This window comes from Puma concolor, chromosome C1 (genome assembly GCF_028749965.1).
Source record: "Puma concolor isolate L17-30 chromosome C1, mPumCon1.1.hap2, whole genome shotgun sequence".
In the NCBI taxonomy this organism is placed as follows: domain Eukaryota; kingdom Metazoa; phylum Chordata; class Mammalia; order Carnivora; family Felidae; genus Puma; species Puma concolor.
Window position 1 is genome coordinate 106,584,251 of NC_141674.1, and position 23,850 is coordinate 106,608,100.

General features: G+C 49.7%; 1 protein-coding gene and 1 long non-coding RNA gene across 7 annotated transcripts in view; one reads left to right on the top strand and one right to left on the bottom strand.

Annotated features, from left to right (window-relative positions):
• LOC147578353 (uncharacterized) overlaps window positions 1–10,326 on the top strand; it is a 33,707-nt gene extending 23,381 nt beyond the window's left edge. For 3 of the 4 annotated variants that reach the window (XR_015255114.1, XR_015255113.1, XR_015255116.1), the window contains one exon: window positions 9,532–10,326. This is a non-coding gene — a long non-coding RNA (uncharacterized LOC147578353). Of the gene's footprint in view, window positions 1–7,081; window positions 7,195–9,531 lie in introns of all 4 variants that reach the window. The other variant, XR_015255115.1, reaches the window with a different exon arrangement.
• Window positions 421–19,927, bottom strand: SELENBP1 (selenium binding protein 1). 3 transcript variants are annotated; one of them, XM_086718212.1, is made up of 13 exons: window positions 19,701–19,927; window positions 18,297–18,335; window positions 5,711–5,767; window positions 5,415–5,527; window positions 4,972–5,157; window positions 4,194–4,314; window positions 2,854–3,036; window positions 2,399–2,577; window positions 1,895–1,973; window positions 1,679–1,800; window positions 1,319–1,411; window positions 1,029–1,147; window positions 421–823 (listed from the first exon to the last, which is right to left on the bottom strand). In XM_086718212.1, the coding sequence occupies exons 2-13, from the start codon at window positions 18,325–18,327 to the stop codon at window positions 661–663; spliced, it is 1,446 nt and encodes a 481-aa protein (XP_086574338.1). In that variant the 5' UTR covers window positions 18,328–18,335; window positions 19,701–19,927; the 3' UTR covers window positions 421–660. The 3 variants fall into 3 exon arrangements, with proteins under 3 accessions (XP_086574338.1, XP_086574339.1, XP_025791019.2); XM_086718213.1 differs by lacking the exons at window positions 18,297–18,335; window positions 19,701–19,927 and adding an exon at window positions 8,167–8,313; XM_025935234.2 differs by lacking the exons at window positions 18,297–18,335; window positions 19,701–19,927 and adding an exon at window positions 5,852–6,169.
• Between the last annotated feature and the right edge of the window lie 3,923 nt (window positions 19,928–23,850).

Here is a 23,850-nt window from a genome sequence, read left to right on the forward strand (position 1 = left end):
ATTTGTTCAGTAAAGCATTCTTTGTGCTAAGGCACAAGCCAGGTGCTGGGAATAAGCAGGTAGTCTCAATGTAATGTGACATATGTTCATGCTGAGGTTAAGTGCAGGAGGCCCCATCCTGGAGAGCGGGCCTAAAAGCCTCCAGGCTGTGGAGGATGGATTGAAAAAAATAGTGAAGTTTAGGAACACCAGTAGACACTCTGTCCCCTCAGGTCTCCTTGTGACAACCACCTCCAAAGTCTTCACATTCTGTCTGGCCATAGAAGTGAGATTTGGGCACCTTCAGTATCATGTTGTAATCCCTGGTGTGAACTAGTCAGTCCCCCAGAGTCCTCGTCAGGACTTTCCCATACAAGATACAAAGGATCGGCAGAAGCGGGGTCACAGACTGTGCCCCCAAAGACAAGGTGATCTAAGAAATAGGTTCAATAGTTTATTTCTTGGTAAAGCAATTTCCAAGAGTTTGTGTAAAAACAGCCAGTGAGCAACCTGCAACAGGTAGTCAGTAAATGAAGACACCACTCAATACGTCCCAATAGCCTCTGTTTGGCTTTGGTGGGACTATCTGCCAAGGCGTGGGGGCCGAGAGGGAGCAGCATGAAGCCAGGTGTCTGAGGAAGTGAGGGCTCAGATGTGGGATGGGGCTACCCGGGGTGGACTTCAGACCCAAATGTCAGAGCTGCAGTCACCCCCGGGGTAGCGGAGCTCATGGGCCAGGGCCGGACCTAGGGGCTCCTTCCCAAAGTCCACCAGGAAGTTGGGGTTCAACTTCAGGCCTCCCTTTACTGTGTCTACATCGATCTGCAGCATCACAGAGCCTTCCCTGGCAAAAAGAGGGAGGGGGTAAGAAAGAGGTCAGGGGTGGCCATCCCTTTCCCCCAAGAGTTTGTGATGCAGGGGTGGGTCCTAAGAAAGGAGCAGGGCCTATATGGCGGAGGCGGGTGGGGTGCCCAAGGAGTGTTCAGGAAACCAGACTCTTCTGGGAAAGGAGGACTTGGGGAGGGGAGCCCAGGCTGTCTGCTTCTCACCTGATGAGATCAGGGTAAAACTGCTTGTCCCAGGCACTGTACAGAGATGTGGTGACGTACAGACGTTTCCCGTCTAGGCTCAGCTGGATCATCTGAGGGCCTCCGGGTACCCGTTTCCCCTTGGGAAAATCAGGGGTCAGGGCCCGTGATAACACATGGGTCCTGGGAGAGGGATCATGGAGCATGCCCCCACCCCATACTTCTCCAGCATGGATATGAGGGTACCCATGAGCTGGAGTGGAGGGTGGGGGTGTGCGGGTGAGGGGTGGATGTTGGGGGTAGATCCTCACCTTGACCACCAGGGGCTCTGGCTGGGATTTTAGCTCCTGGTCCTCCAGCACTTGCACGGGCCCTCCCTTAACAATGCTGCCCCCAAGGAAGAGCTGGGTGGGGGGATACAGAGCAGAAAGGAGGACGGTGGTGGGAGGTGAGGACATCGCAGGAAGAGCAGGGTGCCTCAGTCAGTGTGCCCATACTCCCTCACTTGTGGCCACGGCTGCCCACAGTCCTGGCCTGTGCCACCCCTCAGTCTGCATTTTTGCTATTCCTGAACCTCCCTGATCATCCCCCAGCCACTTCCTACCGTCCACCTCATCCCCAGCCTTCTTCTTCCTCCCCCTTCTCTCTCCCCCATCGTGTTAGCACCCCACCTGTCCTGTGAGGCGGGGCCTCTGAGGGTCAGAGATGTCATACTGCCGCAGGTCCCCATGCAGCCAGTTGCTGAAGTAGAGGAAGCGGTCATCCAGAGACAGCAGGATGTCGGTGATCAGGCCTGGGGCAGGGGTGCCATTCAGAGGCTGTAAGGACTTTTGTTCCCCGGGGCCAGGAATCAGCCTTCTGACTCCCAACGTCCCCTGGACACTCACCGGGCATTTCGGGCAGCATCCAGCCCTTCACTTTCTTGGGGGGCACCTGGATGACCTTCTCCACTGACCAAGTACCTCCCTGCGTCAGGAGGTGGACGGTGGGGTTAGGCAGAGAGGTGAGCCTGTTAGATTGGGGACTTGGGGTTGCATCTGGGTCTCCCCAGTGCCTGCTGTCTGCAGTGAGACAGCAGATGGAGGGCCCTCTTGCCACTTAGGTCTAACTCCTGTGCAAGACCCTTAAGGTAGGGATGATGTCTCCTTCACCACTACATTCCTAGCACTTAGCACAGTGCCTAACATAGAAACCCACAGACGTTTTTTGAATGAATGAGTAGGAATTTAGGATTCAGGGGAGAAGAGAGATGGGACAAGTGGCCTTGGTTTTTGTTCCTGGAGAAATAGGGCTAGCAGAGCCAGGCAGAGGGGCTTGGGTCAGCCCTAGAGAGAGGGGTGCCTCATGGCTATGGACGGCTGGGAGGAGAGGGCCAGAGGACACAGAGGCACCTGATTCTTGTAGAAGCGCTGGATGGTGGAGCTGAGGGCACAGCCCACGAAGCCCTGGGCCGCGTCTGGGTTGTGCAGGAAGCGGACCTCCAGGGGGATGAGCCCGTCCTGCAGGGGCAGGGTCTGCACGATCTCATGGCGCTGCCAGTCCCACACGTGTAAATGGCTTCCATACAGCCCTGGGGAAGGGATGGGGCCAGAGGATGGGCTCAGGATCAGGGCAGGGCAGCATGAGTGAAGGCTGGGGCACAACCCAGGGCATAGGTTGAAAAACCGGTTGGAGGGATAAGAAGGATGCTTGAGCAAGCCAGAGTACTCAGCGAGTCCTATACCATCAATTACCCCAAGAGTCAGGTTCACAGGAGAGAAGTAGGAGACCTGAAGAGGGGTTTTCAAGCAGAAAGTAGGGGTGTGTGTGCCCAGGCTCCTACTGGCCTATGGGGAACAAGTCTCACCTGCCTCTACATCAGCGGGGTTGAAGCCATCTCGAAAGACATTAGGAGCCGCCCATTCACTGCTGATCATGACATTGTGTCGAGGCTGGTACCAGAAGTCATAGCCCATGGGTGCAGCGCCCCCAGGCCGTTCCCATGTTCCCTTCACCTCGAATGTCTCTCCATCCAGCAGCACGAAACCCCCTGAACAGTGAAGGAAGTAAAGTGGCAGGTAGCGACAGTGGAGATGCCAGCCTTATCCAACCCTTGCCCCCAGGCACGTCCAAGGGGCTGCAAGTCCATTTCATGGTGCCCCTACCTCCCCCTGGATTTGCTAGCTCCTTCAATTCAGGTGCCCAAAGGGTTCCATCCAGGGGACCAGGTGGGAGGTGGGGACTCATTCTGGTGCCCCTACCTCCCGTCAACTTAATCCCGGTCCTAGACCACAGGGGACATTTCTGTCCCCTTGAGCCGAGAGTCTGGGACTCAGAAGGCTGTGGCTCTCTTGCCCAGCCTCTCTCTCAGTGTGGACTCTCCCTTCCAGAGGCTAGGCTCCATTCTGCTCACTAAGTTGTATTTTTTTTAGAGCAGACAAATTGCGTATACTCGTTATTCACTGTGAATGCCTAACATGTCCTCCTCCCTTGCTTAGTGTGTTATGACGCCTTGATAGTCCTTTGCAAATACAACTAGATGTCAACTCCTCAGTGGTATTAAACCTAGGAGGGTCACATTCCTCCTACCTCTGAGAAGGAATTGGTGTCCCACTCCAAGCCCTCAGATGGAATAAATAGGTAAGGTTCAGAGAGAAACAGCTCAGTGTGGTGATTAGGTCATAGATTCTGGAACCACACTGCTGGGTTTGAGTTCTTCTACAGCTTATTAGCTGTATGACTTTGGCTAAGTTATTTACCCAGCCTGTGCCCCGGCTTTCTCATCTGGAAAACAGAGATGCTAGGTACACCTACCTCATAGGTTGTACCTGGCGCACGGGAGACATTGTGTAAGTATTAGCTAAGACAGCACCATAAATGAGAGTGCCGATGTGAAGGTTAAGGACCCCACGGACTGTGAGACTTGCCCATGAATTCGTAAAGGCTGATATTAAATGTCTGTGTTTTCCAGGGTCATGTCATAGTCCCCCAGAACATAGTGCACTGTTCTGACTGTAATTTCTAAGTGAATTTGTCATTCAAGTTTCATCTTTATAGAAATCATTGAAACGACTGAAGTTCCTTGACTATAGTTTAAATTTTGGATAAGACCCAGCCCTCTGGTTCTCCCTGGAAGGTCATTCTATCCCTCTGTCTCAGCTTGGGAGCTGTTCTCCCCACAGATGTGCCTACAGTGCCAACAGGTACCTTTGCCATTGCCCTTGGGGTCTCCCAGGGAGCTGACCATCACCTCCCCGCTAGCCAGGCAGTGGCTGGTATGGACGTAGCCCAGGTCACACTTGGCATGGATGTCTTCAGCCTCAATGACCTGGATATGGGTAAGGAATGGCATCGGAATGTTATAGGGCTGGGGGGACCCACCTGTGACTCCCCCATCCCCCCATTCCTATCTGCTGACACCATCATATTTTTTCCTTTAAGACATGAACACAATTTTCCCAGGGGGAATATGGCAGAGATTCAGTCTGGTAGCTTCTGCAGAGCAGCAAGGGAGAGTCTGAGAGACTAACTCCGCAGGCAGAAAGCACTGACTTCTCTCCCATTGTCTGTCTTGAAGGCACCATGAGTCCGTGAGACCAGAAGCTCCTCTCCTGCTGGGCCATCGCCAGCATCAAGGCACAAAGATGGCACTCAACCACGTGTTGGGAGGGGTGGTTAGAGGCTCCTGCCTGAGGGAAGTCCTGGGCTCATAATTGGCTGGGGGAAAAAAGGGCTCCTTCACTCTCTCAGAGTCAAAACAAAAAGCTCCTCCCAACCCCTCTGGTGCCCACCCCCATGATTCTATATGGTGACCACCCGCAGGCCTTGGTAACCCTCCTCTGAAGTCCCGCCCCCTCCCCCTGCTGCTGAGCCCTGACACTGTGCAAGAGCTGAAGGCAGCTGGCTGGGGGGTGGCCTGTGGCCTGGAGGGTGCCCAGAGTGGCGTGTCCATTAGATCCTTGAGCAACAAAGGCAGGCAACATGCCTTGTGTAGCTTTGGGGCACGGGGCTCAGAGCCCACATCCACCACATAGATGCGGGAGGACATGAGACAGGGCAGCATCAGCTTGGTGCGGGACTTGGTGCTGTCCCCGAAGCAGCTGCTGCAGGTGTTCCATCCTGAGTGATGCAGTTCGTCCTTCAGGTTGGGCATGGGCAGCCGGTGGATGACCTAGGATGGGAGAGGGGGCAGGAGGTGGTGCTCACCCAGACCATGCCACTGGGATCCCTGGACCCACTTGGGCTGGGCAGCACAGCACAGGCTGGTGTTCATCGTTGTCCTGTACCTTGGGGGTGCCCTTGTGCAGGGAACAGATTGTACAACCGTACCCAAGGAGGGTGAAGAAGGATGCGGCTGGGGAAGGGCATTGCCGGGGCCAGGGCTAGAGAGGGGACTCAGGGTACTCCAGTGCCCAAGCTGCACCTCACCTGGCAATAGTGGGGAGACTTGGGGTCAATGTCCACGGTGGCCAAATAATCCGGGGCCTCAATGCCTGTGTTTCGGTAAATACAGGGCAGGTAGATAATCTCTTCCCTGGGTCCTAAAGGGTAGAAAGCAGTTAGTGGGGATGGCAGGGTGGAGAGGAATGACGGGCACGGAGCTGGGCATGCCCGAGGCTGAGGCCTCAGGTCTCCTGCCTTCACCGGCAGTGGGATCAGTAGAGGGTGATGGCTTTGCACAATTCCCTTCTGGGGGCACAGGCTGGCAGATGCTGCACACTTACCTTTCATGGCCTCCAGAGGGGTAGGGTAGCCCGGTCCACACTTCTCACACTTTGTAGCTGTGAAAACAATGAGGCAGGTTGGCTCTGTCACTCGCTGCAGGGTCAAGGCTCCTTCCCTACCTGTGGCAACACATATCTCACCACGTGCTGGCCCAGGTCCTGTCCTGACTCTGGCCCTGTCACCGCCACCATCCTCCCCGGCCCTCAGAGCCCTGATGCATGTGTGCATGTGGCAGGAAGAGCCTTCACAGCTATGACCTGAAGGTGGACAGACACTCAAGCAGGACCCAGGAGAGGGGCAGGAGAGGCTGTGCGGTACAATGGCTATGACATTGACTTGCATCCCAGTCCCGGCTGCTCACTGGGACTTGCTCCAAGCCATGGGAGCTTTGGGACAAGTTACTTAACCTCCCCAGCCTCAACATCCACACCATCTGTAAAAAGAAAGTAATAAGAGTACCACGATTGGCTTTTATTAGAAGGAAACAAGAAGGTGCAATGAGTGAAGTATGCAGCTCGTGCTTGCCTGACAGGAGCCCATCAAAGCCTGGCTGTTCCTCAGCGAGTGAGGGTGGTGCCTGTTCACCTCCCTTCCCAGAAAGCTGTCTCTGCCAGGGTCTGGGACACTTCCTGCCTTTCTCCCCTCTGCGTCCTGACCCCAGGCTGCTGTCCAAAGCCTGGGTTACTTCTCCGAAGGTCTGGTAAGGATCGGAGGCTGAAGTTTGGGGCCACAGAGCTGTTACCACCTAGATGTGCAGAGACCAGTTTCTACCCCCGGGTGTCACCCACTTCCTGCATCTGTAACGTTAGGTGTTTGGTCCTGCTCTGGAGGGCTCAGAGGCCCACCTACCAGAGCTATAGGGTGTGGCCCTCCTTGTCCCTGAAGTCTGGCAAGAGAAGCCACATGGATCTACCGGACCAACATCAGTCTCTGAGAAGGAGGGCTGCCAGGACCAGGTGTCAGGCATCAGGGTTTGGAGCCTGACCAGGAGGGAGAGGGAGGACTAGCACAAAGGGAGCTGTAGGAGGAAAGAAATCCCGGAGTGGAGATCACAGGATGGGGCATTGCCTCCTTGCTGCAGCCCATGGCCGGTCTGGCCACTGCCCTGACAGCTGGGGGGCCACCAGTAGGGAGGCAGGAGTAGCCAGAGTTGAGCCTCCATGGTACCTGGAGGCCCTCAGCTGGGCCTCAGCCGGGAAGCCAGGTCCCCTACTCATGGCAGCCAAGTGACTTAGGAGGCCCAGGTGGCAGCAACAGCATTGTTGAGTGCGGAAACCTGGTTTCAAGCTCCAGGTCTGATGTCTGTTCTCTCATGTTCTCTCCCCTGCTTTGGCTAAAAGCGGGTAATAATATCTTACCTTCTTTTCTAGGTACCCATGAAGGTCAAATAAGCCAATGTATTCAGAAGTACTTTAAAGGAGAAGTGTTGTATAAATATGGGAAGGACTGTGCCAGAAGCTGGGGACAGAAATCCCAGGCAGTGGTTGGTGCTCATAGAGAGGGCTGGGTGGGTGTGGCAGGGTGAGAGGTCCAGTCCAAAGGAATTAAGGGGACTTGTGCCAGGGCTTGGCACAGGAGGGGAGGGAGAGGGGAGGGAGGTTGCCCAACACAGAACAGAAGGAGATTCAAAACTCCCAAGACCTCAAGACAGAGACACAAAACCCGCAAAGCTGAACGGAGAGAGAAATAAAGGTGTGAGGGAGGTGTTGCTGGCTGTGTTGTCTTCCTGTCCCTGTCCCCACCCCCTCCCAGCAGTTCTTAGAATCAGTCAGGCCCATGCACCCACCAGGCCCCCAGGAGCATCAGTGTTCTTTCTGGGAAACAATGCCCTGTCTTAAGCATCTTAAGCAAGATCTCTGAACATCTGTGGGTTTAGGATGAACACAGGGTAGCTCACTGGAGCTTCTAGGAGCCTGAGAGTGAGGAACAGGAGGGCTTGGGGACTGGGGGGTGGGTTGAGGGGTGGGAGGCACTGGAATAGGCGCCCAGCGGCCGAGTGTGGGCTCGGCTTTCCGTCCCAGAGTGATCAGGTTCCGGGTGGCTGGAGAGCCATCTGTCCCCAAAGGCCTGGGCTCCCTACTTCCTGGAGTAAGAAGCTGGCCCAGGGCTGAAATCAGGACTGTCATTCACCTATGGTGATAGGCCGGTGACAAAAGGTTCTCCCACTGTATTCCCGCCCCACCAGATATTCCCAGCTGCAGAAAGGCGCCTGGGCTGCAGCTGAGAAGCCAGGTGGGGGTCCAGGGCCACCCATCTCCGCAGCCCCTCCACCCTCCTCTTCTGGCACCCTCTAGAAACTTTGGCTGAGCTGGGAGATGCAGGGGTGGGGGTGGGGTGGCGCCAGTGGAGCAGAGTCCAGCGCCTGCTCCCCCACCCAGCTCTCCCGACCTAGCTTTTCTGCCACTTCCTGTGGCAGGGTGGGTGGCACTTGGTTGTCAGAAAGCCCCCTCCTTACCCATGCTGCTTGCTGGTATGCTTTGATCCTGACTGGCCTGTCAGGAGGGAGCAGAAACAAGAGGTCGGGCTGGTGTCCGAGGCACGCTGTGCCGCTGTGCCCGGGAAGGGGCAAAGGGAAGGAATTTATACAACCAATTGGGGGGCGGGGCGGGGCAGGGGGAGGGCCCCGGCTGCAGCCCAGGGTGAACCACCAAGGGCAGCTGGCCAGGACGTTCTCAAATGGCCTGGGAGGCTGCTGTTTGAGTTGCAGGGTGTGTGTGTATCTGTGTGTGCGCGTGCGTGTGTGCTAGGAGCCTGTGCATTTGCAGATATGCACTGTACCTGTGTGTGTATCTCTTGTAGGTGCCTGGGAATACTTTGTGGCTCTGTGTATGTGCACAGTCCTGTGTGCCCGTGTGTATGTGTGTGTGTGTGTTTTTGTGTGTGCATACGTGCTCGTGTGAGTGTTCCTGTGTGCCTGGACTTGTGCATGTCTGTGTGTACTTAAGTGAGTTTGTGCCTGCCGGAGTGTTGCTTGTGTGGGCCTATGCATATGTGCCTGTGTGCGTGAGTGTGTGTGTTTGCGCGGGCGTATGAGCGCACATGTTCCTGTGTCAGTGCTCATCTCTGTACTTGGGTCTGTTTCCACGCAGGGCCGTGGGCCCATCTGCTCCTATTCACAGTCAGGGTCAGCTCTCTCCTAAGATTGCCCTCTGATTCCAGACGTCCAGGCTCCAAAAGGCACAGTCCTACCCACCCCCAAACTGCCCACCCTGTCCTCCTGCCATGGCCGCCCTGACAGGAACCAGGGTTAACTAGGACCCATGTCCAGGTTTCACTTTCTCCTGACTTGTGTATTCCTGTTGAGCTTTGAAGTGGAAGGAAAATTGGCAGCACTCATTATCACGCTCATTACTCTCATAAATCCCGGCAGGTGGAAGTGTAGTGCCCCCCCCCATCTCTGGGCTGGGTACCTCATACAGCTCCCTAGGTGGGTAGCAGGGCCCCAGAGCAGTCCAGCATGATGTCACTGTCCCTAACTGGCCTGTGACAAGTCAGAAGACTCTCAGGGTTCCATTCATCCAGGAAGGAAGGAGTCCCCCAGCTGGAGGATTCAATGCCACCAGGGCTGCCTAGCCTGCTAGTACAGGGTCCCAGGGACATGCCACACAGCCGTCAAGCAAATGACAGGTGCTTGCTGAAGAACCAAGGCAAGGTTAAGGCCTGATCTGTTAACTCTCTCTGGGGCTGCCCCAATCCAGAGAGGCCCGGGTTCGAAGGGCTGGGCAAGGGAACCCACCCCACTTGTTTTTCATCGTGAAGTCAAGGGGCCCTCTTTCCTGAAACCTGGCTGCCTGACAGGGGTAACATGTGCTTCTTCTAGGAACCTGCTGACTCGGCGTCTACAGAAGCCACTTTCATCTTGGATGAAAGCTATGGGGTGAAGTTTTTATTGGATAGTGAAAGGGACGAAGTTTGGTCTCGAGACTGCCGGCGGAAAGATCCATGGTGTTTCCAAACCGGAGTGAAAGGAAGAACAAAGCTGGGCTGCAGTATGACAGATGATGGGCATCTGTCCTCCTGGTTCCCGTGGGTAAGGGAGCACCCAGAGGGAGATGCTCTGTGGCTGCCCTTACCCCCTTCTCCTCAATATCACTCAACTCCCCTGACTCTTTCCTACATCTGGGTCCTCACCATCACGCCATCAGCTAGGCATGTGCCGCAGTCAGCCCTGTGGGTGCAGCTGTCCCCCAGGGGGTGGCCCAGGGGGCTGCTTCTTCGCCTGGGCTGGCCTCCCCATCTGCTGGCTGTCTCTCCTCACCCTGCCTCCAGCCTGCGCCTCTGGCCTCCTCCTCCTCCTCCTCGGACCCCATCTCATACCTCCTCTACTTTCCTGCTTTGGGGCTTGAAGTAGCCTTACAGCCAAGATCTGAAAGAGAAAGAAAGCCCATCCTCACCCCCTTGTCAAAAGTTCTGGGGCACCTGGGGGGCTCAGTCGGTTAACCGTCTGACTTCGGCTCAGGTCACGATCTTGTGGTTCGTGGGATTGAGCCCCGCGTCGGGCCCTCTGCTCTCAGTGCTGAGCCCACCTCAGATCCTCTGTCTCCCTCTCTCTCTCTGCCCCTCCCCCTTTTGCATATGTGCTCTTAAAGTAAATAAATAAACATTTAAAAAAAAAGGTTCTTGAGTCATCACCCCCAAAGAAACTGTGATTTTGCTTATTCTAGACAAGAACCGCAAAGCACCATTCTGTCACAGACTGTAGGTTCTTCCATGCTCTGAACCCTGACCTGGTGTTCTTTGTGGCTCCTGAATGGCACCCCTAGCCCCTACCTACTGCTTCCTCCACAGCCTGCAAGGTGGTTGGGAAAATTCGTTCAAATCAGGGCTACAGGTGGAAGCAGCCCAGGGAGAGGGCTCAGGCTGGTCGTAGAAGGGTCCACGGCCCATGGCGTCTTTGCTTCCATGATGGGCCACCCCAGTCAGCCTCATTGTGGCTCAGGCATCCCTAATGTTGCTTCTCAGGAACTTATGCATTCTCTCCTCTCTCTGATCTGCCCTTCCCTAGCCAACCAGAGTCCAACTGGAGCTGGCTGACTCCCAGATTGATATGAAGGCATATGAGGAGGGCCACAAGCTTCCTGCCCTGGGCAGTCCCAGGGAGGGTGAGACCCCAGCCCAGGTCTGCTAATCCCAGGAGGCCATATGCCTGACACTGGGCACCCCCACCCCAAAGGAGGGTGGGTGCGGCCCATGTTCCTTCCTGCTGGTTCAAGCTCCAAAAAAGCACAGTAAATATTAGAGGAGGTAGGTTATCAGGCCAGCAGCTGAACAGCCAGGCGGTTATGTAACCGCTGCCCGAACTTTGGCTTTGCTCCATCATCTACAGACAGCAGATTCTTGTGGCGTAGGGGGTATGGAGCCCCTCTGCTGGTTCCCCCCTTTCCTTCCAGTCTCTGCCAGACTTCTTTGGGCCTCTTTAAACAGACCACTGTTTGGCAAGATGGCGAAGTGAGGAAAGAAAGATTAAACCCAGAGAAGGGAAAGGAGAGGAGATGACGTCAGAGTCTCCAAGAATAATTTAACATTTAAAAAAGAAAAGAGACAAAAAGAGGGGCGCCTGGGGGGCTCAGTCTGTTAAGAGTCCGACTTCAGCTCAGGTCATGATCTCTCAGTTCATGGATTTGAGCTTCGACAGCTGTGCTGACAGCTTGGAGCCTGGAGCCTGCTTTGGATTCTGTGTCTCCCTCTCTGCCCCTCCCCCACTCATGCTCTGTCTCTCTCAAAATGTAAATAAACATTTGAGAAAATTTAAAAAAAAGAGAGACAGGAAAAAAAGTGTTGTTCTTCATCTCTCGCAAAACAAAAGCAATGGGGAAGCAATCCCAGTCCGGCCGGTGAGGGGTGGGGGGGGTGGAGGGGAGGATATCAGGGATCAAGCAGAACTAAACTGAATGAACCACCTGGTCACACTCGCCCTTGCCCACAGCACCCCCACTTAACCCTTGCCACACCCCAAACTTGTAGGTAAATCATCCTCCTTTGACTTAGGAAGAAGCTGAGGCTCAGAGGGGCCAAGGCCAAGCAAGGTAGGTGCCGAGCAGGAACTCCTCTCAGGTTCCTGGGTTCTGGAGCTCACAGTTTTTCTAATCACTCCAGGCCATTTGGTGTTTTGTTTGGCTCTGTTTGGCTTGGGAGGGGTGTGGGTGGTGGGGAGGAAGAAGCTCCAGAAGGAATGTGGAAAGCTGTGCTGTTTTGTTTCTGGGGACTCTCAGCGACACTTTCTTGGGAATGGGGAGAGAAGAAGCAGGTGTCTCCTGAACTGAACAGTGGGGTCTTCCTGGTGCGGAGGGAGTGGGGGATGCCCCCTGCTACAGGAAAGGTACTACGTCCATGTGTAACCATGGTTACCTTTGGAGAGAGGCAACGGAAGGAAGGGGATAATTTTTTTACTTTTGTTTCAGACACTTGTATATATCTATTTTTTAATGCTTATTTTTTTATTTTTGAGAGAGAGAGAGAGAGAGACAAGAGTAGGCGGAGGAGGGGCAGAGAGAGAGGGAGACAGAATCCAGAGCAGGCTCCAGGCTCTGAGCTGTCAACCCAGAGCCCGACGCGGGGCTTGAACTCATGAACCGTGAGATCATGACCTGAGCTGAAGTCAGATGCTTAACTGACTGAGCCACCCAGGCACCCCCAGACACTTGTACATTTAAAAAAAAAATTTTTTTTAATGTTTATTTTTGAGAGAGAGAGCATGAACAGGGGAGGAGCAGAGAGATAGGGAGACACAGAATCAGAAGCAGGCTCCAGGCTCCAAGCACAGAGCCTGACGTGGGGCTCGAACTCACAAACGACAAGATCATGACCTGGGCCAAAGTCAGACTCTCAACCGACTGAGCCACCCAGGCGCCCCGACACTTGTACATTTTAAAAAATAATAAGCGTGTATTACTTTTGTAATCAAAACCCCAAATAAAGGTACTAATTTATTTTATTTATTTTTTTGCCTGCCTGCCCTCTCCTTTGGGAGACACACGCGTGCGTGGTCATTCATTCATTCCGTCTTGGCCTCCACCAGGTTTGGTAGGCAGAGTGGGAAACAAGGCAGTTTCTGCCGTCATAGAGATGATTTGCGGAGGGAAATGGCCACTAATCAAGGCAATAGCATCATTACCAATAAAGTGCAATGAAGGACATGGGGTAATGTGGGTGGCCGAGAGTAAACGGGGATTGGACAGGGTGGTCTGGTCTATACACGTGCAGGTTTGTGTGCAAACAAGCAGCGCGAACAGAACGAACACACCCAACACACAACCCAAGGTGCCTGTGGCACCCAAGGCAGCAGCCTGCGGAGGCCTCATGTGGGACTGGCTGGACAGGTGGAGGTTTTTCGCAGCTAAGCAGTTCCTGAGCCACGTCCTGCTCATTTCTCCTGGTTTTAACAGACCAACGACACGCCCTGTGCAGGAGGGAGTAGCATTTACTGAGGACCTGTTAGCAGGTGTGGCTGGTGCCAGGCCGGGCTCTGCACACTAGCAGTTAGCTCAGGGACGGCCCACAGCAAACTGGACAGGTAAACAGCTTTTTCTTCATATTACATCAGAGGAAACAGAGTTTTACAAATTCAACCAGCTGCTCACGCTAATTTCACAGCACCTCCCTATCTCTGAACAATGCTGAGTTCAAAGCCTGCCACTCAGAATAACAGAGCTCAGAGAGAGGAAAAAAGCCCTCTGCCAGGGCTGGGGGTGATCTGAGAGGCACTTGGAGGGCTTCCGGCCCACCCTCAGTGCACTCAGAAATAGCCGCCTTCTGGCCTGTCACGGATGCTGGAAAGATCACCACTAACAGTTTATTTCTGTGGAATGGGATGTCCTCTTCTCACCTTCCAGCCTCAGAGGTTACCCTTGAGGTGCTAAGCATGGCTTGGTTTTATCAGAGGCATGCCTCTGATAATAAGAGCAAGGAAGACTTGGAGCGCCTGGGTGGCTCAGTCGGTTGAGCTGAGACTTCGGCTCAGGTCATGATCTTGCGGTTTGTGAGTTCGAGCCCACGTCTGGCTCTGTGCTAACAGCTCGGAGCCTACTTCAGATTCTGTGTCTACTCTTCTCTCTGCCCCGCCTCTGCTCGGGCTCTGTCTCTCTGTTTCTCAATAACAAATAAATGTTAAAAAAAAAAATTTAAGAGCAAGGGAGATGCGAAGGAGAGGGAAGTGTTTAAAAAGCCGTCTCTTGGGACAGAAGAAAAGAAAGGCAAATGAGAGAGGGAGATCTCTTTCTCTCTCTAGGTCTCTCTCTCAGCAAAAAATGTCAATTTTTACAAAAATAGAAGAGTATGATGAACCTGCAGTTACACCACCATCTTCCCTAAAACTCTGCTCACAACCCTACCTGCTTCAACTCTTCTTCCTAGCCCTCCTCTACCTCAGATTTTCTTGAAGCCAACACGAGACACTGTATTATTCCTTGCATTAATATTTCTATAAGCATCCTTTCAAGATTAGAATTCTTTTTTTTAATTTTATTTTTTATTAAAAAAAAATTTTTTTTAATGTTTATTTATTTTTGAGACAGAGAGAGACAGAGCATGAACAGGGGAGGGTCAGAGAGAAAGGGAGACACAGAATCCGAAGCAGGCTCCAGGCTCTGAGCTGTCAGGCACAGAGCCCGACGCGGGGCTTGAACTCACAGACCGTGAGATCATGACCTGAGCCAAAGTCAGTCGCTTAACCGACTGAGCCACCCAGGCGCCCCTAATTTTATTTTTTAAAAATTTACATCATAGTTAGCATATAGTGCAACAATGATTTCAAGAGTAGATTCCTTAATGCCCCTTACCCATTTAGCCCATCCCCCCTCCCATAACCCCTCCAGGAACCCTCAGTTTGTTCTCCATATTTATGAGTTTCTTATGTTTGTCCCCCTCTCTGTTTTTATATTATTTTTGTTTCTCTTCCCTTATGTTCATCTCTTTTGTCTCTTAAAGTCCTCATGTGAGTGAAGTCATAAAATATTTGTCTTTCTCTGACTAATTTCACTTAGCATAATACCTCCAGTTCCATCCACGTAGTTGCAAATGGCAAGATTTCATTCTTTTTGATTGCCGAGTAATACTCCATTGTATATATATATATATATATATATATATATATATATATATATATATATACCACATCTTTATCCATTCATCCATCGATGGAAATTTGGGCTTTTTCCATACTTTGGCTATTGTTAATAGTGCTGCTGTGAATATTGGGGTGCATGTGTCCCTTCGAAACAGCACACCTGTATCCCTTGGTTATATAGCCAGTAGTGCAATTGCTGGGTCTTAGGGTAGTTCTATTTTTAGTTTTTTGAGGAACCTTCATACTGTGTTCCACAGCGGCTGCACCAGCTTGCATTCCCATCTTTTTTTTTTTAAACCACTGTCTCATAATCGCACCTATGCAAATTAGTTAAGTCTTCACTATTATCAGATATTCAAATTTCCCCTTTTGTCTTACACGTTTTTGTTTTACAGGTTATTTGAATCAAGATCTGAAGAGGGTCCATACCTTTCTATTGTTCTTTTTCTTATGCATTTTTTAAAGTTTATTTATTTAGTTTTGAGAGAGAGACAGAGAGAGTGAGAGGGGGAGGGGCCAAGAGAGAGGGGAGAGAGAGAATCTCAAGCAGGCTCTGCACTGTCAGCACAAGCCCCATGTGAGGCTCCAACTCACGAACCGTGTGATGATGACCCGAGCCAAAACAGAGTTGGACACTTAACCGAGCCTCCCAGGCGCCCCTCTATTGTTCTTAAATCTGTTTAATCTGTAGGAAAGCAAGGGTATCTATCTACCTTGAAGATAGATTCAAGTTTAAGTGAAGGAGGATCTCACTACAACAGAAATTATGTATCTTGTCACATATCTAACCTACAAGAAGAAAAAGTGAGGTGGGTGTGAACCCAGTGTTGTAGTCTAGAGGAGGTAACAGCGACATCAGTCCCAGGGACACAGGGAAGTTTGCTGTGACTTCCTCCCCGGCCCCCCCTGTGCCAGCCTTCCTCCTGTGCCAAGCCTGGCTCCAGAAGAGCTGAGACGAGAACCATAAAAAGGCTTTTATGCAATCGTCTCCACCTTTACAGAGGCTCACTTGGCTTGCACCTTCTCAGTTACGAGCCCTGGGAAGAAAGAATTACATCAGTTTCGGTTAATGGCCCAAATTAAGCCATCAAAACCTCTAATCAAGCTTCCATTTTGGACATGTTATAATACTGTAAATAAAAAAAATCCAAAGGAAAATGAAAGCCCTTCTGTTTGAGGTTGGAAGGACCTTTGGCCCCTGGAGTCGTATCTCTGAGTCACAGTTTCTCTACTAAGCTCAGGACAGGCAGGAACAAATTGCCCTTCTTCTCAGGGCCTACACTTTCTCACCTCACCACCAAGATGCTGCCTGGGAAAAGGGCAGACAGCTTGGATACTCCCTCCAGTGTCCCAAAGAGACAGGAATCCTGAGGCTTTGGGACACCTGTCTTCATTCTACATGGAATCAGAGGAAGGTCTGGGAAAGGGCCTCACTGCATGTCCTGGACTCTCTGTCTTCCATATACCATATCTAACCTGCTGTTCCACTGCAATTTCCCCAGGGTCACAAGTGTAGAAAGATGGAGAGTGCTGTTTGGAAAGGGGATATTTTGGGATTTCCTGTCTCACCTTATCAAAAGGCTGCTCAGAAACCAGAGTTTAAAAAGGCTTAAACTGAAAAATGATGATCTCTCTTAATATAGAAAGATCTCCGGAGCACCTGGGTGGCTCATTCGGTTAAGTCTCTGACTCTTAATGTCGGCTCAGGTCATGATCTCACGGTTTGTGGGTTCAAGCCCCGTATTGGGCTCTGTGCTGACAGTGTGGAGCCTGCTTGGAACTCTCTCTCTCCCTCTCTCTCTGCCCCTCCCCCACTCACACTGTCTCTCTCAACAATAAATAAACTTAGAAAACAAAAGAAAAAAAAAGTATACAAAGATCTCCAACAAATCAATCAGAAAAAGACAATCGAGGGGCGCCTGGGTGGCGCAGTCGGCTAGGCGTCCGACTTCAGCCAGGTCACGATCTCGCGGTCCGGGAGTTCTAGCCCCGCGTCAGGCTCTGGGCTGATGGCTCAGAGCCTGGAGCCTGTTTCCGATTCTGTGTCTCCCTCTCTCTCTGCCCCTCCCCCGTTCATGCTCTGTCTCTCTCTGTCCCAAAAATAAATAAACGTTGAAAAAAAAAATTTAAAAAAAAAAAAAAAGAAAGAAAAAGACAATCGGTACAATAGAAAAATATTCCAAAGATACGAAAATGAAGGTTAAATGGGTAATAAACATGAATAAAGATACCCAACCTCATTAGCAACTAAAGAAATGCTTGTTAAAACAACAACATGACAGGATTTTCAAAAATAAGAAGATTGTTAACATTTAGTGTTGGAAGAGGTGTGGGGACAAGGACACTCTTGTATTTTTTGGCAAGAGTATAAAATGGTGGAACATTTTCAGAAGGCAGTTTAGCAGCACCTGGCAGCATTTTCAGTGGGAATCTACCTTGGATGATCCACTCTGTGGAAATGGACAAGTATTCAAATCTATTAATAAGATGTCCACTGCAACCTTGTTCATAATAGTGACAGGTTGGAAACAACCAGTAGGGGAATAGTTCAATATATTATGGAACATCCATAACATGAACACCAAGATACCATAATGTATAATTTTATACACATGGACGTGGAAGGATATCCAAGAAATATGGACGAGGGGGAAAGAGGCAGAAAATAGTATGAACCCATTCAATTTAAACTATATATAAAATTAATTAATTAAACCATATAGTTTTATTTAGTTTGACTACTTTACATATTAAACTAATTAATTTAAATTATAATTTATAATTGAGTAGTATATAATTACATAACTTCTAATTTAATATGTACTATAAATGTATACTATAAACAAACAAACAAATAAGATTACATGTTTGTAGAAAAGCATTTGAAGAGACAAAACTTCTTGTAGTTCTTGTAAGTTCATACCAAACTTACCAAATGTAACCAACACTGGTTACCTCTGAGGACTTGGATTATAGGGAATATTTCTTTTTCACATTATGTACCAATTATGTATTTTTTACATTTTTTTAAGTAAGCTTGAAATACACACATAATTTAAAAATTGAAATAGTGAGGGCGCCTGGGTGGCGCAGTCGGTTGAGCGTCCGACTTCAGCCAGGTCACGATCTCGCAGTCCGTGAGTTCGAGCCCCGCGTCGGGCTCTGGGCTGACGGCTCAGAGCCTGGAGCCTGTTTCCGATTCTGTGTCTCCCTCTCTCTCTGCCCCTCCCCCGTTCATGCTCTGTCTCTCTCTGTCCCAAAAAGAAATAAACGTTGAAAAAAAAAAATTAAAAAATAAATAAATAAATAAATAAATAAATTAAAAAAAATTTGAAATAGTGAAAGAATACGATAACACTCTTGTGTCTTGAGCCAAAATTTAAAAGGTTAAAATCCAGTCATGGTGAGAACATGAAGAAAAGGTCATCACTGGAGACAGGTGACAGTGCCAACTGGTGCCTTATTAACAAATGCGATTCGTCAATACCTATCAAAAGTTAAATTGTGCACAGCGTTTTTACCTGGGAGTTCCAGTTCTAGGATACGGTCCATAGAAGCACCTGGACAAGTAGGTGATAAATAGGTCATAATGACAACAACAACAAAAACAGACATCACTTATTAAATGTTTAACATACCCTTGGTATCGCTCTAAGCACTTTAAAGACAAAAAAAGAAATGAACCCCAATCCACATAAAAGCTTACTATGTGCCAGATACTTCTGTAAGCTCTTTACATGCTCTACCTTGTTTATTTATTTATTTATTTATTTAAAATTTTTTTAACGTTTATTTATTTTTGAGACAGAGAGAGAGAGCATGAACAGGGAAGGGTCAGAGAAAGAGGGAGACACAGAATCTGAAACAGGCTCCAGGCTCTGAGCGGTCAGCACAGAGCCCGACACGGGGCTCGAACTCACGGACCACGAGATCATGACCTGAGCCGAAGTCGGATGCTTAACCGACTGAGCCACCCAGGTGCCCCTCTACCTTGTTTAATTAATCCTTACAACAAACCTATGAAGTGGAGACTCTTACTGCGCCCATTTTACAGATAAGGAAGTGACAGCATACAAAAGGGAAGTAACTTGCTCCAACTCACACAGCTAGTGGGTAGCAGAGTCTAGGATTTGAATCTAGGCAGTCGGCTTCAGACTCTGTGCCTATAACGGCCACACTCTCCTGTAGTGAATCATAGAACTTTCGCAAGAGCTCCTTGAGATGGGTTGTTTTGTGTTTCATTGTTTGGGGCTGGCCAGCACGTATGGCTCTTTTTATGTCTGTTGGCAGATGGAACCCACCACCAACCACTCTAGGAACCAAAAAGGCCCCATGCTCACTGTCCCAGATCCCTTTGCAGCTAGGATCAAGCACATGACAGTCCTGGACATGTAGGTGTGCCCAGGAGGGCTCAGACACAAAGAGGTAGGACAGTGGTGAGTGGGCTTTGGTGGATGTGGACACAGGCAAGTGTGCAGGTGACCAGCGATGCTGCAGGGTCCAGGGCTGCACTTGGAGCATGATGGGTGGAGGCAGTGACCCCCCCACCCCTGCAGTGACTGCGGGGTCTCCTACCAAGAAGGGCTCTCTGGCCACGCCTGGCTGTATTCAACACATCTGCCAATGGGGCCGTATGACTCAAAGGATCCAACAGTGCTTGACAAATTGGGGTGACCCACGAGGCTGTGGCAAGCAAGACCCAGAAGGAGAGTCCCCACGGAGGCCAAAAGAGGTGTTGAGGCTTAGCCCCCTTCAGCAGGCTCCTCTTTTGATAAATAGACTCTTGTGGGCTTCTGGGTCCCAAGAGAAACAAACTGTGGGACCATGGGACACTGGGTGACTTTGTGGCCCAAGCCCCTTCATAAACTAAGGATTATCTGATTTGCCTAGTTGGCCCAGGATTTCAGTAGCTCCATGCTTCTTACCTCCAAGTATAGCTGGGTGGAGCCTGAGAACATCCTGAAGGCAGAAAGAAACCACAAAATGCCCCGCTGTGCCCTCTCATTTGCCCTGTCTTGCCAAAACTCATCTTTCTCAGTATGCTCTACTGGCTTCAAAAGCCTGCTCATCAGGAAAGCCGCTGGCATCAGGAAAGATACTGAGAAGAAAAAACATTCTAGCTTGGGTTACAGGTGGCTGGCTGTCCACAACAGACCATTGCCAGGCAGGAGTGGCCCATCAGGAGACTAACAGCAAAAATTCTAGAACCAGATTTCCTGTGTTTGAATTCTGGTTCTACAAGTTCCTAGCTGAATGAATTTGGGCAAGTTATTTAACCTCTGTGTACCTCAGTTTCCTCATCTCTAAAAGAGAGATAATAAAAATACCTACTCTCATAGGCTGCACTGAAAATTAAATGACTTAATAAATGTAAAGTTCTTCTAGTAGCAGTGAGCATGCACTGGAGTGCTAATGTTATGATCGCAGTAATAAAGCCCGTCTGAAGTTCTAGAGATCTGTTGCACAAACCCAAAACCAAACTGTACATTTAAAAATGGTTAAGGGTTGACTGGGTGGCTCAGTCGGTTAAGGGCCAGACTTCGGCTCAGGCCATGATCTCATTGTTCGTGGGTTCCAGCCCCGCATCAGGCTCTGTGCTGGCAGCTCAGAGCCTGCTTTGGTTTCTGTGTCTCCCTCTCTCTCTGCCCCTGCCCTGCTTGCCCTCTGTCTCTCTGTCTCTCTCTCTCTCAAAAGTAAATAAACATTAAAAAAAGTTTTTTTGAAATGGTTAAGATGGGGGCACCTGAGTGGCTTAGTCGGTTAAGCGACTTGATTTTGGCTCAGGTCGTGATTCCAAGGTCATGGGATCGAGCCCCACATCAGGTTCTATGCTGAGTGTGGAGCCTGCTTAAGATTCTCTCTCCCTCTCCCCTGTCACTCTCTCCCACTCATGTGCTCTCTCTTTCTTTCTAGAATAAAAAAAAAATGGGGGCACCTGGATGGCTTAATCAGTTAAGCACCCAACTCTTGATTTCAGCTCAGGTCATGATCTCCCAGTTTGTGGGATCAAGTCCCACATCGGGCTCTGTGCTGACAGTGTGGAGCCTGCTTGGGATCTTCTCTTTCCCTCTCTCTCTGCCCCTCCCCTGCTCGTGCTCTCTTTCAACATAAATAAATAAACTTATTTTAAAAAAATAAAATAGGGGCGCCTGGGTGGCTCCGTTGATTTAGCATCTGACTTCTGCTCAGGTCATGATCTCGCAGTTTGTGGGTTCGAGCCCCGCTCGGGCTCTGTGCTGATGGCTCAGAGCCTGGAGCCTGCTTCCGATTCTGTGCCTCCCTCTCTCTCTCTGTGCCCCTCCCCCACTCATGCTTTGTCTCCCTCTCAAAAATAAATAAATATTAAAAAAAAGATAAAAAAATAAAATAAATGGTTAAGATGGTAAATTTATTTTTTATTTATTTTTTTTTTTAATTTTTTTTCAACGTTTTTATTTATTTTTGGGACAGAGAGAGACAGAGCATGAACGGGGGAGGGGCAGAGAGAGAGGGAGACACAGAATCGGAAACAGGCTCCAGGCTCCGAGCCATCAGCCCAGAGCCTGACGCGGGGCTCGAACTCACGGACCGCGAGATCGTGACCTGGCTGAAGTCGGAGGCTCAACCGACTGCGCCACCCAGGCGCCCCAAGATGGTAAATTTAATGTTATAGATTCTTCAGCACAATAAAAAATGTTATAAAACTTGTGAAATTGAAGTTTTTACACATAGAATTTTATAACCAAGATACTTTCAAAGCTAGAGAATTAGTGATTCTTTTCTTAACTTGCAGATAATTAATAAATGCCTCTTTATTTAAAAAGATAATAATGCTTTCTGAGAGATAGTCTTAGAAGTTAGTGGAGAAGGAGAATCCTCCAGTGGGTAAAATTTCAAGTAGAATTTGTTACTGGCTCTGTTGGTGGAAGACACAGTCTGAGGATCTTTACTGATCCACGTGCAAGGCCAGTGCTTTGGCTGGGTGGACAGATTCAAACAGAATGAGAACAGAGGATCGGGGACAGCGGGTTCAGGAAGAAGGCTTGTGCATAGACCACACAGGAGGGTCCCAGAATGTGAAGAATATTTGTGTCAGTGGTCCCTCACCATCAGAAATTAGGGTTGCTTCTGGTGGCCAAGTGGGTCAAGGGAACCTACTTTGTGGATGTCATTCTGTTTCCTCCCCAGACATTCCATGAAAGAAGTGGCTGTGGTGGCAAGAACACAGGCTGCATGTGGCCTTCCCAGGATGTACTACCCCCTTACCATGGCTGACCTACCAGGGCTATTACTTGGCCTACAAAAGCTACCAAACCAGCCTACCACCTGGTGAAGGATGCTTATGTTAGGTCTCTTCAACAAAGAGGAGGCAGAAATGTGTTCTCTCTATAAGTCAATTTCATATTTGGACTTATTTCCCTGCTCCCATATGTTCGCTGCCACCACCACCACCACCTGTGGGCATCCTGGATGCTTTGTACGCTCCCTTGGTGGCCCACATAACATGGCTTCTGACCAAAGCTCTCAATGTACAGTGACGGAGTGCTAGCAATGTCCAGCAGACATTAACTCATCTAATCTTCACAGCAATCATATTGAGCAAAATACTATTATTATTAGCTCCATTTTACAGATAAGGAAACTGAGTCACAGGGAAGTTTCTTAAATTGCTCAAAGTCAGAAGTAGGTGAGTGGTGAGGCCTGTATTTGAATCCAGACAATTTGGTCTAGAGTCCATGCTTTAATCACCACACGAAGATTCATGGGAGTCATGGATCTTATCATGTACCCCATCCCTCAGAAGCAGCTGACCTCCCAGAAGACTCATTTATGGTAAAACCTTTTAAGATTGGAGTGCTGACCACAGAGTGCAATTTATGTTCTGAACCAGCAACCATTCTATGGCACCATTTCTCTTCCAGCCAGAATACACGATGAGTCCAGAAACAGAGAGAAGGGTGGGAGTTATAACCCATTCACAACATTTTTTGCATGCAGATCCATGGCTATCAGCTTTGCCCGTTTAGGGGTTTGGTATCCCAAGGAGATTTGCTTCTGCAAAGAGGAGACACCAGTAGTTCCGTTGAACTGGACCTTGAGACAGTAACCTGAGTATTTTAGTTTTTTATGCCATCGAGTGAAAGGCAGAAAAGGGGGCAAGATGTTAGCTGGGGCGATTGATCCTGATGATTGAGAGAAAATAAGGTTGCTGTTACACACAGGGTCAGGGAGAGAGATGGGTGCAACCCACGGGCACCCCCAGGGTACCTCATACCACCAGGTGCAATGGTTAATGTTAACAGAAGACTAAGCAGAAGAGAACTGAGAGTTCAGGTCCTCCAGGAGTGAAGGCCGAGGTCACTCCACAAGGAAAGAACCTCAGTTGTCTTAAGTCCTGGCTGAGTTCTAGAACCAGTCTACATGGATTCAGATCTAAGCACTAACACAAGCTGGCTGCATGTCTATCTCTGCTTTAGTTTCTGTAGCAGGATTTTCGCACAGAGTCGTGACACCCAGGCTTTTTTTTTTCAGGCAGCAACTTTATTTGTTCCAGCACTGCTCAGTTGGGTTCGTACCCAAAGAATGGAGTCCCGAATGCCATGTGGCATAGTTTTTTATATATTTTTTACTTCTTCGTCTCCCATATATGGTAACACACACACACACACACACACACACGTAGTCTGATTAAATGGTCTCATGTTACAACGTTGGGAAGGATGTTGTCAAGGTTGCCTTGAGGGTTTTTTTTTTTTCTTTCCTTAGGGAGGGGACCCTACCACAGTTTCCACACCTATAAACTAGGGATAATAATAGTTCATACCTCAAGTGGTTATTTTGAGAATTGAGTAATACTTCTAAAGCACTTAGGACAGGGTCTGGCATGCAGTAAACACCCTATAAATGTTAGCCATTATTAAGGCAAAGGAATGAGAAGTAACAGAGGGAAGTCATATATACCAGCAACAGCTTCAGGACCAGCTGGGAAAATGAGAACAGTACACACAAAAACTTGTACAGGCATGCTTATGTTAGTTTTATTATTATTAGCCAAAAATAAAAACAGTCCAGATGTCTTTCAATGTGGGTATGATT